This window comes from Peromyscus maniculatus, chromosome 4, assembly GCF_049852395.1.
Source record: "Peromyscus maniculatus bairdii isolate BWxNUB_F1_BW_parent chromosome 4, HU_Pman_BW_mat_3.1, whole genome shotgun sequence".
Classification (NCBI taxonomy): domain Eukaryota; kingdom Metazoa; phylum Chordata; class Mammalia; order Rodentia; family Cricetidae; genus Peromyscus; species Peromyscus maniculatus.
In genome coordinates, this window is record NC_134855.1 from 7,032,353 (window position 1) to 7,049,527 (window position 17,175).

The window sequence follows — 17,175 nt, forward strand, 5'->3', positions numbered from 1 at the left end:
AACAAGTGCTCTTAACCACTGAACCATCTCTCCAGCCCCTTCAGTTGATTTTGACAGGAAGACGGGCTTAGGAACCAAGGTCTAGAATCAGTGCTCCTGCTATTTCAGTGTGATTATACATCCTGGGAGAACTGCTTAGAATTAGATAATGTCTCCTCGGGTCCAGAGTGGGGTCTAGCGCTCTGCATGTCTAGCTAGCCCAAGTACTACTGCAAGGCCCACTGCACAGCAGCAGTCCTGGCGAGGGGCACTGTGTAGAGGAGTCCACTCTGGGTAGCGTGTCTCTGTTTAAGGCCTGGGTCAGCTAGGAGCAGACCTTGTGAATTCCAGGTGAGAAGCATGGAGACCTGGAGAGGCAGACTTTGAAGAGTGGTCTAGCTTAATCTCTTGTTGCTTTGATGAAACCACTCAGGCCATAGACAACCTTGGGGGGGCGGGGGATGTTTATTTGGCTTACACTTACAAGTTATAGCCCATCAGTGAAGGAAGTCAGGTCAAGTACCTGGAGGCAGGGACCAAAGCAGAAACCATGGAATGCTGCTGACTGACTTGCTCACTGAATGCTCAGCTATCTTTCTTATACAGCCCAGGCCCTAGGGATGATGCTGCCCATGGCAGGCTGTTCCTTCTCACATCGGTCATCAATGAAGACAATCTCTCACAGGCATGACCAAAGGCTAGCCTCATTGAAGCAATTCTTTAGTTGAGGTTTCCTCTTCCCAGGTGACTCTTGGTTGTCAACCAGGGCAAAGGGATTTCCTTAGACATTCAAGCAATTAAGGGAGGGAGGTAGCAACGTATGATGTTGGCTGATTATAGGCTTTTATATTAGCACTTGGTTGTATCATTTATAGATTCCATAGCAATGTTTCTCCCAAACAAATTATACTCTGATCCAAAAAACCCTCTAGTCTTGACCTCACATAAGCCAACATTGTCACTGAAAAGTTGGGTCTAGAATGTGAGACAGACTGGATGTACTAGAAGCAGGCACTTGACAGCCATCCCTTGGGAAGTCCTATGGGCTGTGGACTCTGAGCTTTATGAGAACAGAGCATGTGCCTCTTGGGTGTAGCTCCTGCCTGATCCATGGTATCTTGTTGGTGCTCAGTGGCTGTTTGTTGAAGGAGAGAAAAAAATATGGATGCAGATGCACAGGCTTTAGTTTTGTTTTTCATGTGTGCATACACATGTGGGGGATTGTGTGCACATGGGTGTGTGTGTGTGTGTGTGTGTGTGTGTGTGTGTGTGTGCGTGTGCATAGGGGTGTGGTGTAGAGGCTAAAGTTCTGTCAGTTGTTTTCCTCTGGTGGTTGTTTTCCTCTACCTCTTTTTTTTTTTTTTTTTTTTTTTTTTGAGGCAGCATCTTTCACTGAACCTGGCTACCAATGAGCTCTGGGATCCACCCTTGCAGTACTGGGTTTACAGATGTGTGCTGTTGTGCTAGGTTTCATGTGGGTGAACATAAGTGCTCGTGTGGCAGGCGTTTTTCCCCACTGAGCACCCACACACACACACAGTTTCAAATATAGGGTTCTTGTTCGTTTCTTTCTTTGTTGTTTTGTTTCGTTGGTGATGGTTTCTTTTTTTGAGAAAGATGCTCAGTGTGAAGCCCCTGGCTGGCCTGGAACTTGCTATGTAGACCAAGTTGCCCTCAAACTCACAGAGCTCCCCTGTCTCCCAAGTGCTGGGATTAAAGGTGTACACCACCACTGGCTTAGATACAATTTTTTTATTCGTGTATGTAGTGTATCTGTCTGTGTGAGTGTATGGCACATGTCTCTGGGTGCCTTTTGAGGTTAGAAGGTGTCAGATTCCCTGGAACTTTATTCTTTATTACAAGTGCTTGTGAGCCACCAATGTGGGTGCTGGGAACCAAACTTGGGTCCTCTGGAAGAATAGCAAACATTCATAACTATTAAGCTATCTCTCCAGCCCTACAGGGTTTTTGTTTTGTTTTATTAAACTTTTCTTTTTCCTTGAAATGGGATTTTGCCATGCCTGCACTGACCTTGAATTGCTGTATTTAAGTACTCCTCTTGCCTCAGCCTACCAGGAAGCTAGAGCTACAGGTGTGTACCAGTGTACCCAACTTTCAGTTAAACTCTGTGTTTTGTTATATAATCATAGATTTGTATGCAGCTGTGGTGAGAAATAACACAGAGAACAGCACTGGAAACATCTTTCATGACCAGAGTACAGCGTCTCAGTAGGAAACAGTGATGAAACCCATTGGTCTTTCTTAGATTGCCCCAGATTTACATACACTTTGATCTGATGGTTAGATTATTGTCTCTTGTAACACAGATAAGAAATAGAGCAGGAGCCTGGTGGTGGTGACTCACGCCTTTAGTCCCAGCTCTCGGGAGGCAGAGCCAGGCGGATCTCTGTGAGTTCAAAGCCAGCCTGGTCTACAGAGCAAGATCCAGGACAGGCACCAAAACTACACAGAGAAACCCTGTCTCGGAAAAAAAAAAAAATTGTTCCATCCCCAGAGGTGGGGGTTGTGATAACCAGAATCCTGTTATTTCAAGAATGCTTTATGAAGTCAGGAGTGGTGGTGCAAATCTGTAATCCCAGAACTCAGGAAGTACAGTCAGGAGAATCAGGAGTTTAATGTTATCCTTAGCTACATAGTTCAAGACCAGCCCGGACTATCTCTGAAAATAACAAATGAAGAAAAATATGAAACCTTTGGACTTGGCTAAATCCATGTACTGTAGCTCCCCCAAAAGTCAACCACATTGTTGTGTATGGTGGTTGTGTTTTCTTTTAGTTGGTAAGTGGTATTCCATGGTGTGGAGGTGTTGCAGTTTGTTTTATTATTTGCCCCTGGGAAGACGTCTGGATTGTTTCTAGATTGAAGCTATTATTAATAAACATATACTGTATGTATTTTACACAGGTCTTTGTGAGTATAATATTTTCATTCTTCTGAAATAAATACCCCAGAATATAATTGCTGGTTATATGGTTAAGTGCAGATTCCATTTCATCGAAACTGGCCTCTTCCACAGTGAGTGAGTGAGTGGTCTAGCTCCACATCTCCTCCAGCAGTTGTAACTGTCACCACTTTTCATTTCCGAGCAGCAGTTTTAAAGACCAGTAGCGATTGCTAGTGACTGGCACTGTGCAGTAAATTATCATAGGACTCTTTGCGTTAAAGAACCGGGTAGGCCCCAGTACCACATAAAGTAGGTGTGGTGGTGCACACTGGTAATCTCAGCACTTGGGAGGTGGAGGCAGGAGAATCAGAAGTTCAAGGCCATCGTCAAGTACACAGTGAGTTTGAGGTCAGCCTGGAATACCTGAGATGCTGTCTCAAAAAGAAAAGTTTCTGTTGTAGTTATGTAGGTCCTAGCAAAGCCCTGCCATTTTCATTTGGAATATATAATGTTTTATGATGTATTCTCAATAAGGTTCAGAATCTGTAACTCAGTTCAACAAAATCTGTTGAGCTTTAAAATGCATTTGAAGTAATATTTAAGTAGGCATTCAAAATTATGAATTAGATGTTTTTAAATTTCTGCATAATAATTTTGCACTATAAAATATGTCCCTTTTCCCATTTCCTTCTCCCATTCTGATATGCTCATTAAAATATTTTTGTAAACATAAAAAAAAAGAACCAGGTAGGATCTAGATACATGCCTTTCTCTAAGTTTAGTAGACATGTAAATATTATGTGAAGATTGTATTTCAAAGTGTTCAAGGAAAAAAAAGGCTGGGGAGAGCTGGTCAACAGCTATAAGAGCACAGTCTGCTCTTCTAGAGGACCAGAGTTCAATTCCCAGCACCCACATGACAACTCACGACCATCGATAACTCCAGCCCCAGGGGATCCAATGCCCTCTCCTAGTCTCTAAGGGAACTGCACACATGTGATACACATATATGCATATAGACAAAACACTCACGCACATTAAAAAATTAAAAATGAAAGAATCAAAGGGCTCTGACTTTGGGGTTCATGCATGCCATAAGCTGCCCTCCCTGCTCCCTGCTTCCTGGCCAGGCCTTTACTAGAAGAGTTCTTGTATGTCCTCATTGGAAGTTAGTTTATAATCACATCTATTTCTGTGTCTCCTGGTGTATTTCAGAAAGCATTTCTGGTCTCTTGTATGCCATGAGCTATTCTGGTATCTGTTGTTAGGAAACCCTGGACTCCCTGCAAGCCTCACTCTGTAGTCTGGCACCATTAAAAGTCCCCTTGGCCTTCAGTGGGGGACCCCTGCCATCTGTGCCCTGCTGCGTGCTTGTCATGGGGCTGAGGCCCTATGTTGGGGCTCTTGACATTGAACTCTCCCACTGGTGAGCTTCAGAAAACTGCCTGGCGTTTCTCACACAGTCTCTTCCCTGACCCTCGGAGAGTAGTTATTGATGCTGATGGTTTTAACCATTAACTGGGTCTGAGACCCACAGGAACCTGGCTGCATGGATCTGGCCAATTATGAGTGTTGGCACTGATCTCGGGGCCAGCTGAGGGAACCACCAACCTCCCCTGGTCTCCTTACTCAGTTTCGGCAGCTCTTGACTCTGCAGAGGGCCTGATCCTGCTTTCCAGGAATCTGACTTACATAATGACAGTTGGCCTAGCCTATCTGTGGAGTGGAAGGCTTTGCTTCCATCCCAGGCCATATGTAGAGATTTAGCATGGAGGTCCTCTGCACTGTGCAGCTTGCAAAGCGTGATCCAGCATCCTTACACATCAATTTGCTGAAACAGAAGGGTTGCTATTTAGAGCCTGGACCACATGGCACATAGGGAATTGGAAGCTTCCTAGTTCCTGTCCGCACCTGCCTGGTTCTGATGGCCCACTCTAACCAGGCTTCACTTGTCTGTCCTGTCATGGCGGCAGTAGGTCTTGAGTATTTTCTGACTGAAGTCACCCTGCTGGGACAACACTCTTAGCGAGGAGATCAGGTGCTAACATTGGTGTGTTCCCCTCAGTCTGCTCCCCAGGAAGCTTGATGCTTAGACAGGGTGCTCTCTTACTGATACATGAGGGAAGAAGTTTTATTTAAAAATCCTTTAAAAGTTAATTATTTATGCCAAGTGCCCCTTCCTGAATCTCTCTAAAAACTTGAGAGAAATGGAGATTAATAATTGAGACAATAGCAAACATTCAGATGAGCTTTCATGTAATAAATGTCCATTTAGCACCCTGGCTGCTTTTCCTTATGGATTCTTTATAATCCTTTTAAATGGGATATTTTCACCCACAATTTAAAGATGAGAGAACTGATGTCCAGCGAGGCTCAGAGCCCAGGTCTGTGGCTGTAGTAGCGCTTGGAAGGAAGACACTTATCTCCTACCATCAATTTTCCCAACAGAAACCTTGCCCTGGGCCTGGTGCTTCCTTATAGCATGGTTAGCAGGTTTCCAGGGATTCCAGAAGCATCTGGAAGAGCAGTTTTCAAAGCATTACCTGTGACCACCTGCAGCGGAACTCCCCGGGCTACTTGTTTGGCTGGCAGATGGTCTGAACACAGCCTCTGGGAACGGGACCAGGGAATCCACATTGTTACAAAGCTCCCCAGAGAGTCAGGTTGAGTGTTTTTGTGGATATTAGGAATGTGGGGTTATGGGTTGCCCTGACACCAACTGTAGGGATTTGTGAGACTGCTACAGGGGAGGGCAATGTGGCTTTTTTGGTTTTCTTTTGAGAACCGCTTAGTAAATAGCTTGGGCTTTTTCAGTCATCAGGGTTTCTGTTGGAATTACTCGAGTCCACCGCTGTAATGCCAAAGCAGATGGACAATCCACAATGAGTAGGTGTGGCTGTGTTCTAGGAAAATCGCTTTTAAAGGAGGCAGTGGATCGCTGTCCTGACAGAGACATCCTGGCTTGTGTACCTTCTGCTTCCCCTCTATGGAAGTTACATTACTCCTCCTCGAGTTAGCTACAGAGAGCTTGCTCATGGTGGGCCCTGGCCCCGAGTCCTATTTCTTGGGTTGCAGGGGGCACTCAAAGTAGCTGTGTCAGAAAGCCCCTCCTCCCGGGCATCCAGCACAAAAAGTGACCTACTGTGTTGGGCCTAGTGGCACAGGTCTATCATCCAGCTGTTTTGGAGAATGAGGGAGAAGCCTCCAAGTTCAAGGCCAGACTATATTCCAAAATGGAAAATTTAAACAAACAAACAAAACTGTGCTACAGATATAGCTCAGTGATAGAGCACTTGAACACACAAGTTCCTGTGTTCACTCCCCAGTATCAAAAGGAAAAAAAAATTAAAAATGCTTATTGCAGTAGATAAACCCGATGTTTAGTGACTTCAAACAGTGTGCTATTTCTCACTCAGACACAGCCCAAGGAGGTCATTCCTACTGCGACTCTTCTCTGTAGCTCTAAGACAGCCTAATCCTGTTGTTGTACCTTCTGTGGTCCTCCCAGACCTCTCCATTCCAGCTACTGGATAAGGAAACAGACCACAGATTGCTCACAGGAAAGGCTCCCGCCTAGATGCGGACAAGGTGCAAACCCACCACATTCCATTGGCTGGAATGCTTCTTGCTTGGGGTTCAGAAACTGATTTCTGAATTCTGTGAAGCCCTTGCTCTCTGGAGTCTCTGTATTTCTATCTTTACTTAAATCCATTGTTCTAGCTTGCTTTTCTGTTGCTGTGGTAAAAACACTCTAACCACAAGCAACCTAAGGGAAGACGAAGTTTATTTCACCTTACAATTCCAGGTCATGGTCTGTGATTGAGGGATTCAGACAGAGCAGGAAGCCTGGCTCTGCAATGGCTGCTGGGGACGGTGTCTGTTGCAAGGAGGCTCCCCTGCAGTGTGGTGCCCGGGCACTGGCTTGCTCATGGCCGATGCTCAGCTAGCTGGCTTACACAGCCCAGGCCACCTTCTTACAATAGTGCCTCCTATAGCAGGCCGGCCTTCCCACATCAATCATCAGTGAAGACAATCTCTCGCAGGCATGGCCACAGGCTAGTCTGGTTGAGGCAATTCTTCGGTTAAGGTTTCCTCTGAAGGAACTTTGGCCAACTCAAGTGTAGTGAGCATGGCCCTGGCAGGCCCCGCCCTTCTCCCCCACTCCCTCTGCCTTGTTAAAAACCATCGGATTACAGTGCTAAAGCTGCCACCAAGGCCTGTTCCCTTATTGGGCCCCCTTCCTCCTCCTAACAAGGCCCAGCTATCAAAGTACTGAAGTCCAGCATCAGAAGCCCCCTTTGGTCACCCAATTAACCTGCCCAATCAAAATTAAACACCTCACCCTAACACAGGGTTTCCCTGTTTACCTTTATAAACCGCCATTTGCCTGTGTGCCGCGTCTGTCTCCTCTCTGTCCCTCCAGGTCAAATACCTCTGTCCCTCTCCCTTGTCCCTTCCCCTTCTCCCTCATCCTCCGTCTTTGTCTCTTATTCCCTGCCTCTGTCCCTCTGGGCAGATAAATCTCCTCTGTGCTGAGAACGTGGCCTTGGGGATCCTGAGCCCGTACTTTTCCTTCCACCCTCTTCCCGGGTGATTGTGTTGTCTGTGGAAGGACAGAGGTATTTGACCTGGAGGGACAGGGAGGCTATTGCACCTCCCAGGGCATGGGTCTGCAAGTCGTCTGTGACATTGTTGTCCCATCCTGTCTTGACCAGAGCTAGATCCCATGGTCTCATCACAAATGAAACAAACACAGTCCAAAGTGAGTCCAAGAGAACGGATTAATTTGTCAATCCAGGACACACAGCTGCACCTGCATGGGAGGCCAGGCCTGTCTACATGGAGACTGAAAGGCCCATCAGGGAGGATGGCAGCAGGCAACCTGCTGTCAGGCACTGACCAGGAAGATCTGGATGATGTGTGTGCATCCCTGAATGCAGGCTTATTCCATTGCCACCCGTGCCAGGCAGTGGGTGGAACAGTGGGCCTGGAGCAATCAAAGTTCCCTGGAGAGCTTTGGATGACCCCTGCCACTGGGAACCCATGTCTTGACACCTGGGGAGGGAGGGGTTTCCAACATGTCTACTTTGGATAACTCTTACAGGCCAAGGTATGTGCCCCAGTCCTGGTTCTCACACAAGCAGGCTCTCTGCAGAAGACTAGAGGGTGTAATTGGAGAGAGGAAAGGGCAGCTGGCAGCAGGTATCCTATAGCTGTGGCACCCTTGATGGTTTTCATGGGGTGCTCTTGCTCATCTAAGAGACTTCTAGGGAAGGTGGATGTCTAGGGTGGCGTGTAATCGTGGGACTGAGGGCTGCCATCTCTGCTGTGTTTGCTTCTGGCTGTTGACAGAGATAAAGAGCTGACACCGTGTCCTCGAACCCTCTCAGCGGAGGGACCCATAGCCCCTGTTTTTGCTTTTCGTGTTGGGCTTGTTGAGTTTAACCTGCTGCTGCTGCCGCTGCTGCCGCTGCTGACTTAATTATGGTCCAAAGCTGGGGTTGCAGTCAGAGCAGAGCATCCACCCTGCCTGGGCTTTGCCATGCAGAGACCCGCCTCTAAAGGAGATCTGCTGTCCACAGTAACCCAGCCTTACAGAAGAGAACCTTGGAAGCAAAATACAGGGCAAGGACAGTGTCTCAAGGAGCATTTTCAGACCACACTCCACAAATGGGCAGAGAGGCCAGACTGGAATAAACCTGTGGGGAGTTGTTTTAGTCTCTCTTAGAGATTTTTTTTGTGTTCCAAGTAAGGGGAGAAAGGATGTCCATCCAAGCAGGGATGTGGCCTAGGCACCCCTTTGAAACTGTCTTCATTGTCACATACTTTCAGCTAAAGGAGTGAGGGCAAGAAAAGGTTAACTCTCTTGTATAAGATTAATTCAGCCATCTCTGTGAAATGGTGGAGGCAGAATACCATTAGACGCTAATCTCATTTCTCTCATGCTGTCTTTCTTGGAGCCTATCAAACGGTGTCCTGGCAGAGAGTCAACTCTGGATGCTGTACATCAGAGTCAGTCTCTTCCGAATGTGCCAGAAGGGCTGTAATTTAGAAAATGTAGCTACCTTGTAAGGAAGGATGAAAAGGTACTGAGCGCACCTGCCTCTGCATGTGACAGTCCAACTAGTTTGAATAGATGAAACGTGTGATTCTTGCGGAATTTTATTTTCTGTTGTATTAGAGCTGTTTGCATGCATTGTCAAGGCAAACTTATTCAAACTGTTTGTCCTGGGGGCTCTCTGCTGTTCTTTGGGTACTGTACGGAGTCCTAGGTAGACTAAGTAGCCAGTAAGGTGTGTGCCTTTGGAGAGGGGAGCTGCGCATGCAAGATGCAAATGCAGTAGCAATTTTCATCTTTGTTTTCCTTGCTCTTAGACCACGGCATGTGAGTTTGCTTCTGATTAAGCCTGTTTGGGTGGGGATAGAGGGGAGGGTGGGAAGTATTAGTCGCTGCCATGTCAAAAATGAATATACTCAGATGTTAGATTTTCGTATTTTCTATTCTGCGCTCTCTCTCTCTCTCTTTCTCTCTCTCTCTCTCTCTCTCTCTCTCTCTCTCTCTCATGTTAACACATAAAAATCTTAAATTAAATGCTGGGGAAGGGGAGGGGAGCTTATGAGGATTTGGGAATTTTTGTCTCTTCCTTAAAATACAGCTTTAAATGATGCTGGTTATTTTTATGTTGCATATTTGGAACAAAGAGACTCTACTCTTTAAGCAAAAGATAATTGCAAGATCTGGTTCAGCAGCTTTGTCCCTTGCCTCGAGTTCCTGCAGGGCTGCCATCCCTCCAGTAATACGGAATGAAATCATAACCCACCAATAGCTTTGGGAATTCCAATTGATTCCAAATGAACTAAATATTTAATTCAATCATCCTCTATACTTCTAGGGATGACTTGGACGTTTTTCTTTTGACTGAGGGCTCCATGAAAGCCTGGCTCTGCAATGGCTGCTGGGGACGGTGTCTGTTGCAAGGAGGCTCCCCTGCAGTGAGGTGCCCGGGCACTGCAAGCCTGTTCCATAGCAGCCTTTTTTTTTTTTTTTTTTTTTTTTCTCAGAAGGTGTGTAGCCAGATCGCTATGTATAATACTGATGAAGCATTTTTGTTCCAGCTCTGTCTCAGAAGACCTAGGCTGTAGACGTGGGGATTTCAGTAGGAAACATTATGGATCTGTGGAGCTGGTAAGTTAATGCTGTCTGTTCAGTAGTGGTACATTGATTTGGACTTAGAGGCGATTGCCAAGCTCATCAACCCTTTTTGTTGTATATTTACTATTAAACTGTATGTGTGCTGTGTCGAGATTTAATTGGAATCAGTAAGTGCTGAAAGGTTATGGTCATTTGATCATCTTTATCTCTTTTCATTGCTACGTACTTTTAATCTCATGTCTTCCAGTTTGTTAAAAATATATTGTGGCTTGGTATTTTTCTCCATTAAGCAGTACATAGAACTAAGTAATTTATAAATTAAGAAAAGTAGCATTTCATTTTTATGTTATCTTGTTCCTGCAACTTTACAGATCTAGTTTTAAAAGTTTAATGATTATTGACTTTCACGTTCTGATTATTATCTTTGCTTTCTGGGTGTGGTACAGGAGTTAGAATATGTGGGATATTTTCCTGTTAAAAGCCTATTAGTTGGACAAGATCAGTAACTGTAACAGATGATAAATGTCTTAAATGAAAATATCTAATTTTTTATAATGAGACATTAGAGTTTGTGATATGGTTTTTTAGAGTGTATATTCTTCTCAAAGAGGGAAAGTGAAAGCATTGGTAGACTCAGTTTTTAAAGATAGGATTGTGATTTAGTCTTCCAATTGCATGGGATTTGAACCAGTTTCAGAAAATGTGCTTATAAACTGTACTGGTTATTATTGATCGCAATTGAGGACATTAACTCTACTTTTCTGTTAATTAAAAAATGAGTTGTTTCTGTCCACTAGCATAGTAGCCAGGTACCCACGGTTAGTATAAGGTTAGTGTATTGTTAGAGGGTGTAACTAGGAGAACAGCCTACACCAGAGATGAGTACCAGTGGCCTCTGTAATAGACTGGACTGTGTGCCTGGCCCATGGCTGAGTATTCTGAGTATAACATAAAAGATTTGGTCTTTGTTCTTAAGGGGCTGAGCAGAATGAATATAGAATGAGTATAGCCACATCAAAGACACAGCGATTGACTCAGTGTGTGTTCTGTCAGTCACTGTCAACACCTAGCCCACTGACCCAGACCACTGCTTCTCCTTAAGGAGCCTGGGCATGAGTATAATTCAGAACAGGAAGAGATAAATAGAGAAAGATAACATGATAGGAGCTAAGAGAAGGAGGGAGCCACCTGCCCTATCAGGGAACCTCAAGGAGATGGCATGAAAGGCCTCATGAAGGACAGTAGGATGTGGAGGTGGTGAAGAAGAGATGGCAGATGTGGGCAGAGAGTGGGATCCTTGGCAATGACGTTCCGTGAGGGCAGTGGGCAAACGGCCGTGCCCAGAGGTGAGGCAGCAGGAGCAGTAACCAGCAAAGCCGGGCTGTGGTCCACTTCTCCACTCCTCCACGTCCGCCACCAGTCATCCACAGCGTGGCTGACTTCTCTGCATGCGCTCCAAGTCTTCCTTGTTCCATCCTTTACTGCTGACCTTGAATGTCTCTGGTCCTCAGTCTTCCCATCCATAGAGTAGGGACACTAACCCTTCCTTCTGCAGCTCTGCCATGAGTGTGAGATACGACAATGGCACCGAGCACTTAGCGTTTTCATGTTCACCTGCCACAGTAGTGAAGCGAAATTCAGTAGCAGAAGTAGAGCTTTCATAGTCAGATGAAGACTGGACTGGGTCCAAGAAGTGCTCTGGAGCCCCGATGAACAGTGAGAGTGATACTGAAAGAAATCAGCACGGGTGGCACAGGTGAAGTCTACAGATTGATACCCGAATGGTCCTGGAGAGCAGCAGGTGAGCTGAGCAGACATCGGAGTCGCAGGAAAGCTATCAGAACATAGACTGCAGGGCTACCAGTGCAGCAGAGTTAACCCACAGTTTGAGTCTCTAACAAGTTCCCGGATTGCCCTTGATGTTGTGGACCCCAGACCACACCCGGAGGGCCTCATTCACGAATCTGACTAGTCACCAACCATCCCCAACTTGATGAGGGAGCAAGTTCCTCAGTCCATTGTTAATGATTTTCCTCTGGAGCTGTGTGTGTCCTTTTAAAAATAAAATAAGATAAAATTTAAATAGGGTTGAGAGATGGCAATTAAGAGCACTTGCTATTATTCCAAAGGACCCAGGTTCAAGTCCCAGCACCCAAATGGAGGCTCACAGTTGTCTGTAACTCCTGTTCCAGGGGATCTGACTCCCTCTTCTGACCTCTGTGGACACAGACATATATGCAGCCAAAATACTCATTCACATAAAAATTAAAAAATGACTATTTTAATTAATAGTCATAATAAATAATTTTATTTTAATTAATATTAAGTGTATTTTAAAATTCTGTGGACAATCTCACTACTTTGTAGCAAGTGTTTTCATTTCTCTTTAGCACCTCTGGTTTTTAAGGCTACAAACTTCACTTTTACATGGGTGTAATAAAATCATGCACTTAATTTTGCATTATGACTTTTCCATTTAACTGTTTTGTAAGTATCGTTTGTGCGTGTCATCTTCATAGTCATTGTTTGGATTTGGATGTGGCAGTCAGTCTTGGCATTGAACTGTTCTTCGTAACAGTTTTCTTCCTTTTGTAAACTACATTGTGCCTCGTTTTTTCCATATCAAAAATGACATCTGCGCTGACTGAAACAGAAAGTGAGTGGAACTCCAGCTTTGGGATCAAGGATCACTGAAATTGCCACTCCATGTTTTTTAAAGGAAGGTGATGTTTTCTCTCACCTCAGAGTAATACAATAGGTTGGTCTCTATGGCAGGCTTCATTCTAGCGCTCCCTGGGATACTGAAATCTAAGGATGTTGAAGTCCCTTATGTAAAGTAGCATCTTTGCATACATCTGACACACATCCTCCATATGCATTGTCACCTCTGGGCACTCAGGATACCTAATACAACATAAATGCCACAGAAACTAACAAGAAAACAGTCCACACATGTTCATTACAGACTCAGTTTCCCCTAATACAACATAAATGCCACAGAAAGTAGCGAGAAAACAGTCCACACATGTTCATTACAGACTCAATTTCCCCTAATATTTTCATTGACTGAATCTGCTGATGTGAAATGTCCATATGTGATGACTTGCTGTGGTGTGTATGTTCTCTGTTCATCAGGAAACAACTCTAGCTTTTCTTAACCTGGTGTGATGCAGACTGTTGGGAATCACAGAACTCAGACTTCAGAGAAGGGTTCCAGGAAATTGAAAGTTTAGCATAAACGTTGGCTTTAAACAGCACAGTTATAGAGTCTTTGGTCAGAACTAAGCATGGCCATTCAAATCAGTAATGAGGGTGGACTCAGTACTTCATTCCACAAGTACCGGTTGTACGTAAATTGCATGAGAATCTGGAAGCCGGATCCCTGTGGACTCCCCACAGGACTCTTCAGCCTTCTCTCAGCAGGTTTTGAAGCCCTACCCTGGGGCAGGCACTGTGCTGGCTTCTCAGAGGGAGTGGAGAGAGAAGTCAGTCTGTCCGCTCTCAAAGAGCCGTGGTCTAGCTCCAGAAAGCAACCGCCTCCTCACACTTTGTGCCCTGTCCCCAGGCTGCCAACCACCTGGACCTCAGCTGCCCCTGGTGGTCACCAGAGCTTGTTTCCTGTCAAGAAAACGTGTGGTTGGGCCGCGCATTCAGTCTGTCTCCACCGTGGAGTAGGTCTCACCGGAGAAGAGTCACAGGAAAGCTGTTTCCCTCCAATCCGCACGATGCCTCATCCTTTCCTCTCCTCTCTGTCTCACTCATCTCTCTGCAAACCAGCTGCCTTTGCCCTCTCCAGTCCCCTTTCTGTGAAGACTTTCTAGTTCCATGTCTTTGAGTTGCTCTCTGTGTGCCTGTGAGTGATGAGCTCACCTCACTCTTTCCAAACGGCTATCCCAGCACCATTTGATGAAGACTGTCTTTCCTCTTTCCATAGGTCACAGTACCCTTCAAAAACATCAGTTGACTGGATGTGTGAGTTAATTGGGGGCTTTCTCTCCTATCTCATTGGCCATTATGTCTATCTCAGGACAGAGTGATAGTCTAGAATATGGAGACTATGAAGTCTTTTCCTTCTTGATTGCCCTTGTGGTTCATTCTGGACTGTTGGCCCGTACTTTACCTTGCTCTTTCTCTCCATGCTTTGACTTGACCTCACTGCTCTCTAGAATAGCCTCAGTTTCTCCATGCCCCAGGACCTTTACACTTGCTCTCTGCAAGGATTTCCTAGTGCTTTGATGGCCTGAGCTTAATGCTATCTTCTCACAGCCCACCTCAATCCACGGTGATCCCCTGCTGCCCTTTAACTTAGCACTGTATCTCAGTTTTCATAAATTGTTTTATTACTGAGTTGGTGTCAGTCTCCCAGTCTCCCTGGATCACATAGGTTCCATCTCTTAATTCCCATTATAGTCTTCATTTCTTGAACTTGAGTTTCAAATTTCAACTAGAAAATCATGGATTCCTTCTTCTTGGGTTGGGATGTGTCAGGGTAGTGGGGTCATTTGATACAAAGTTAACCTTCTAGAACCATTCCCTGGACAGAGTTTTTGGAGAGGGAAGATTATGTCTGAAGAGGACATAGTGTCAGTTTAAAGAAGGGCTGTGGAGGTAGTGTGGTAGGCAGAGTACTTGCTGCATGCACCTGAGGATCTGATACATATCCTTAGCACCTCAGAACAAGTGTGGTGCACACACCTGTAACCCTCACACTGGGAAACAGGAACAGGTGGAGCCTGAGTGCTCACCAGCGGGTCAGTCTGGACAGTCAATGATCCAGATTCATGAGAGACCCTATCTCAAAAACTGAAGTGGCAAATTGTAGAGGAAGACACCAATGTCCACCTCTGGCCTCCACGCATGCACGTATAGGTACTCCAACACACATGTATGCACGCGCACGCATGCGCACACATACAACACACACACACACACACACACACACACACACGCACGCACGCACGCACGCGCGCGCGCGCGCAGAATCTGCAGTAGAACACCTCCCCACCCCAACCTCCATGGATCAACAACATTCTCTCCTGAAGTGGATTGTGTAAAAGCATCTCATGAAACTTGTTTCTTCTCCTCGTGGAATCTTATTCCTGCCACTTTTATTAATCTGGTAAGTACAGATACAAATTATTAAGCCTCCCCCAAGTAGCAATCTTGGCTCTTTGTCTGCTCATATAACCCCAGTACTAAGCACAATAATAGCATTAGTCACTTAATAATATTGATTGAATGAATGAGTGCTCTAGCTTGAGAGAAACTAGAGAGCAGTTTAACCCATGAAAAATAAATAAAGGAAAAGATAAACCAAGCCTATTTGACCACCACCAACACAGTTAGACTCATTAGCTTGCTGCACATTCTGCCTTAACATATGCCATTTTTCTTCCTGATGGATTGCAAGTCCAGTCTCTCCTGGCAACAGTCCAAGCAAGGCACAGCTATTACACCATCAACCATCCCTCATCACTTTCTATCGAAATCTGTCAGGGACAGCAAAAGTTGTTTGTAGCTTTCATTGATCTGTTCATGCCCTTTGACTGCATAGACAGGAAACTGATGTGGTAGAAGTGATAAATGGTCTAAGCACAATATAGACCTCTGCTCAGTGCAGTCCAGCTGCAGATTGTCATGCACCTCTGCGCTCAGTGCAGTCCAGCTGCAGATAGTCATGCACCCCTGCCTTTGGATGCTTCTGGAAAGTCACCATCTGCAAATGATTTCAGATTAGCATAAATCAGGCTAGAATATTGTCCATTCCTTTGACATGCATGTCTTAGTGGGTGAGCTCACACTCTCTGCATGCATGCTGCTCCGCTGTGCAGGAAAGAAGCAGAGTGATGCTTCCTTCCGAAGGTGGCAGGGTTTTGTTGTTAGGAACTTAGAGTGGCCACAAAAGATGTCTGGCATGTGTGCTGTCTGAATGGCTGGCAATGAGCCTGTTTGGAATGTGCAGATTTTCATACTGGAAGATCCTTAAAGGTTTCTTGGTGGTGGTGGTGGTGGTGGTGGTGTGTGCGTGCGTGTGTGCGTGCGTGCGTGTGTATGTGTGTGTGTGTGTAGAACCCATAGGTCAACATCAGGTGTCATTCCTCAGGTTCCACACTCCTTGCTTTTTGAGATAGGGTCTCTCAATTGGCCAGGAACTCAACAATTAGGCTAGGGTGGCCAGCCAGGAAACCCTAAGACTCCTCCTGCCTCCATCTATTTAGAAGTGGGACTGGGAATCACAAGCACATGCCACCATGCTCAGCTTTCTTATCATTATTATTGTTGTTGTTGTAAGAAGTTTAGACAATATACTTTGAGCATATTTTCCCCTTCCCCAACTCCTCCTAGATTCTCCTCACTTCCCTGCCCACCCAGCATCATGTTCTTCTCCGTTAAAAAATAAAATAAAAAATAAGACAAAACATACCAAAACAAAACAGAAAGCACACGTACACACACACAAATGGAGTCTGTTTTGTGTTGGTCGACTGCTGGGCATGGGGCTTGCCCTAGAGTGTGGTTGATACACTTAATGACACTCCATGGGAGAAAACTGTCTTTCCCTTTCCCAGCAGGTATCAGTTGCAAATAGTTACTTGGCTAAGGGCAGGACTCTGTGTCCACTTCCCTCTCTCAGTGCGGGGATTCTGTCTGGCTTGAACCTGTGCGGGTCTTGTGCATGCAGCCAGTCTCTGTGAGTTTGTATGTGTTTCAGCTCTGTTGTGTATGGGAGACACTGTCTCCATGGAGTCATCCATCACCTCTGGCTCTTACAGTCTTTCTACCTCTACCATATGTACCTCTGAGCCTGGAGGGGAGGGGTTGATAAAGACATCCCATTCAAGGCTGAGAAGTTTTTCACTCTCTGCACACTGTCTAGTTGTAGATTTCTCATTTTGTTGCTGTTCCTTTAGCAGGATAACAGTAGTAGGTTTCCCCTAGGACCCAAGATCTGTCTGGTCTTGGCTTCTCGACCACTTTAGCAGTGCCCAGGTATGAATTCCACCTTACGAAGTGGGCCTCAAACCTAATAGTAAATACACAAAAGAGTGGTTGGCCAGTCCCGTAACATTTGTGCCTCTCTTACACCAGTGTGTCTTGTAGGTCAGGGAGTTCGTAGCTGGATGATACTGATGGTTAC

General features: G+C 45.5%; 1 protein-coding gene across 10 annotated transcripts in view; it reads left to right on the forward strand.

Annotated features, from left to right (window-relative positions):
* Positions 1–17,175, forward strand: part of Garnl3 (GTPase activating Rap/RanGAP domain like 3) — a 143,372-nt gene that overhangs the window by 30,290 nt on the left and 95,907 nt on the right. For 7 of the 10 annotated variants that reach the window (XM_042274836.2, XM_076568862.1, XM_016007154.3 and 4 more), the window contains exon 3: positions 10,001–10,070. The exons of 1 other annotated variant lie outside the window; for it this stretch is intronic. In XM_042274836.2, the coding sequence (XP_042130770.1) occupies positions 10,001–10,070 (70 nt within the window). Of the gene's footprint in view, positions 1–8,780; positions 8,971–9,197; positions 9,270–10,000; positions 10,071–17,175 lie in introns of those variants that run through there. 2 more of the 10 variants (XM_006988710.4, XM_042274839.2) reach the window with 2 other exon arrangements.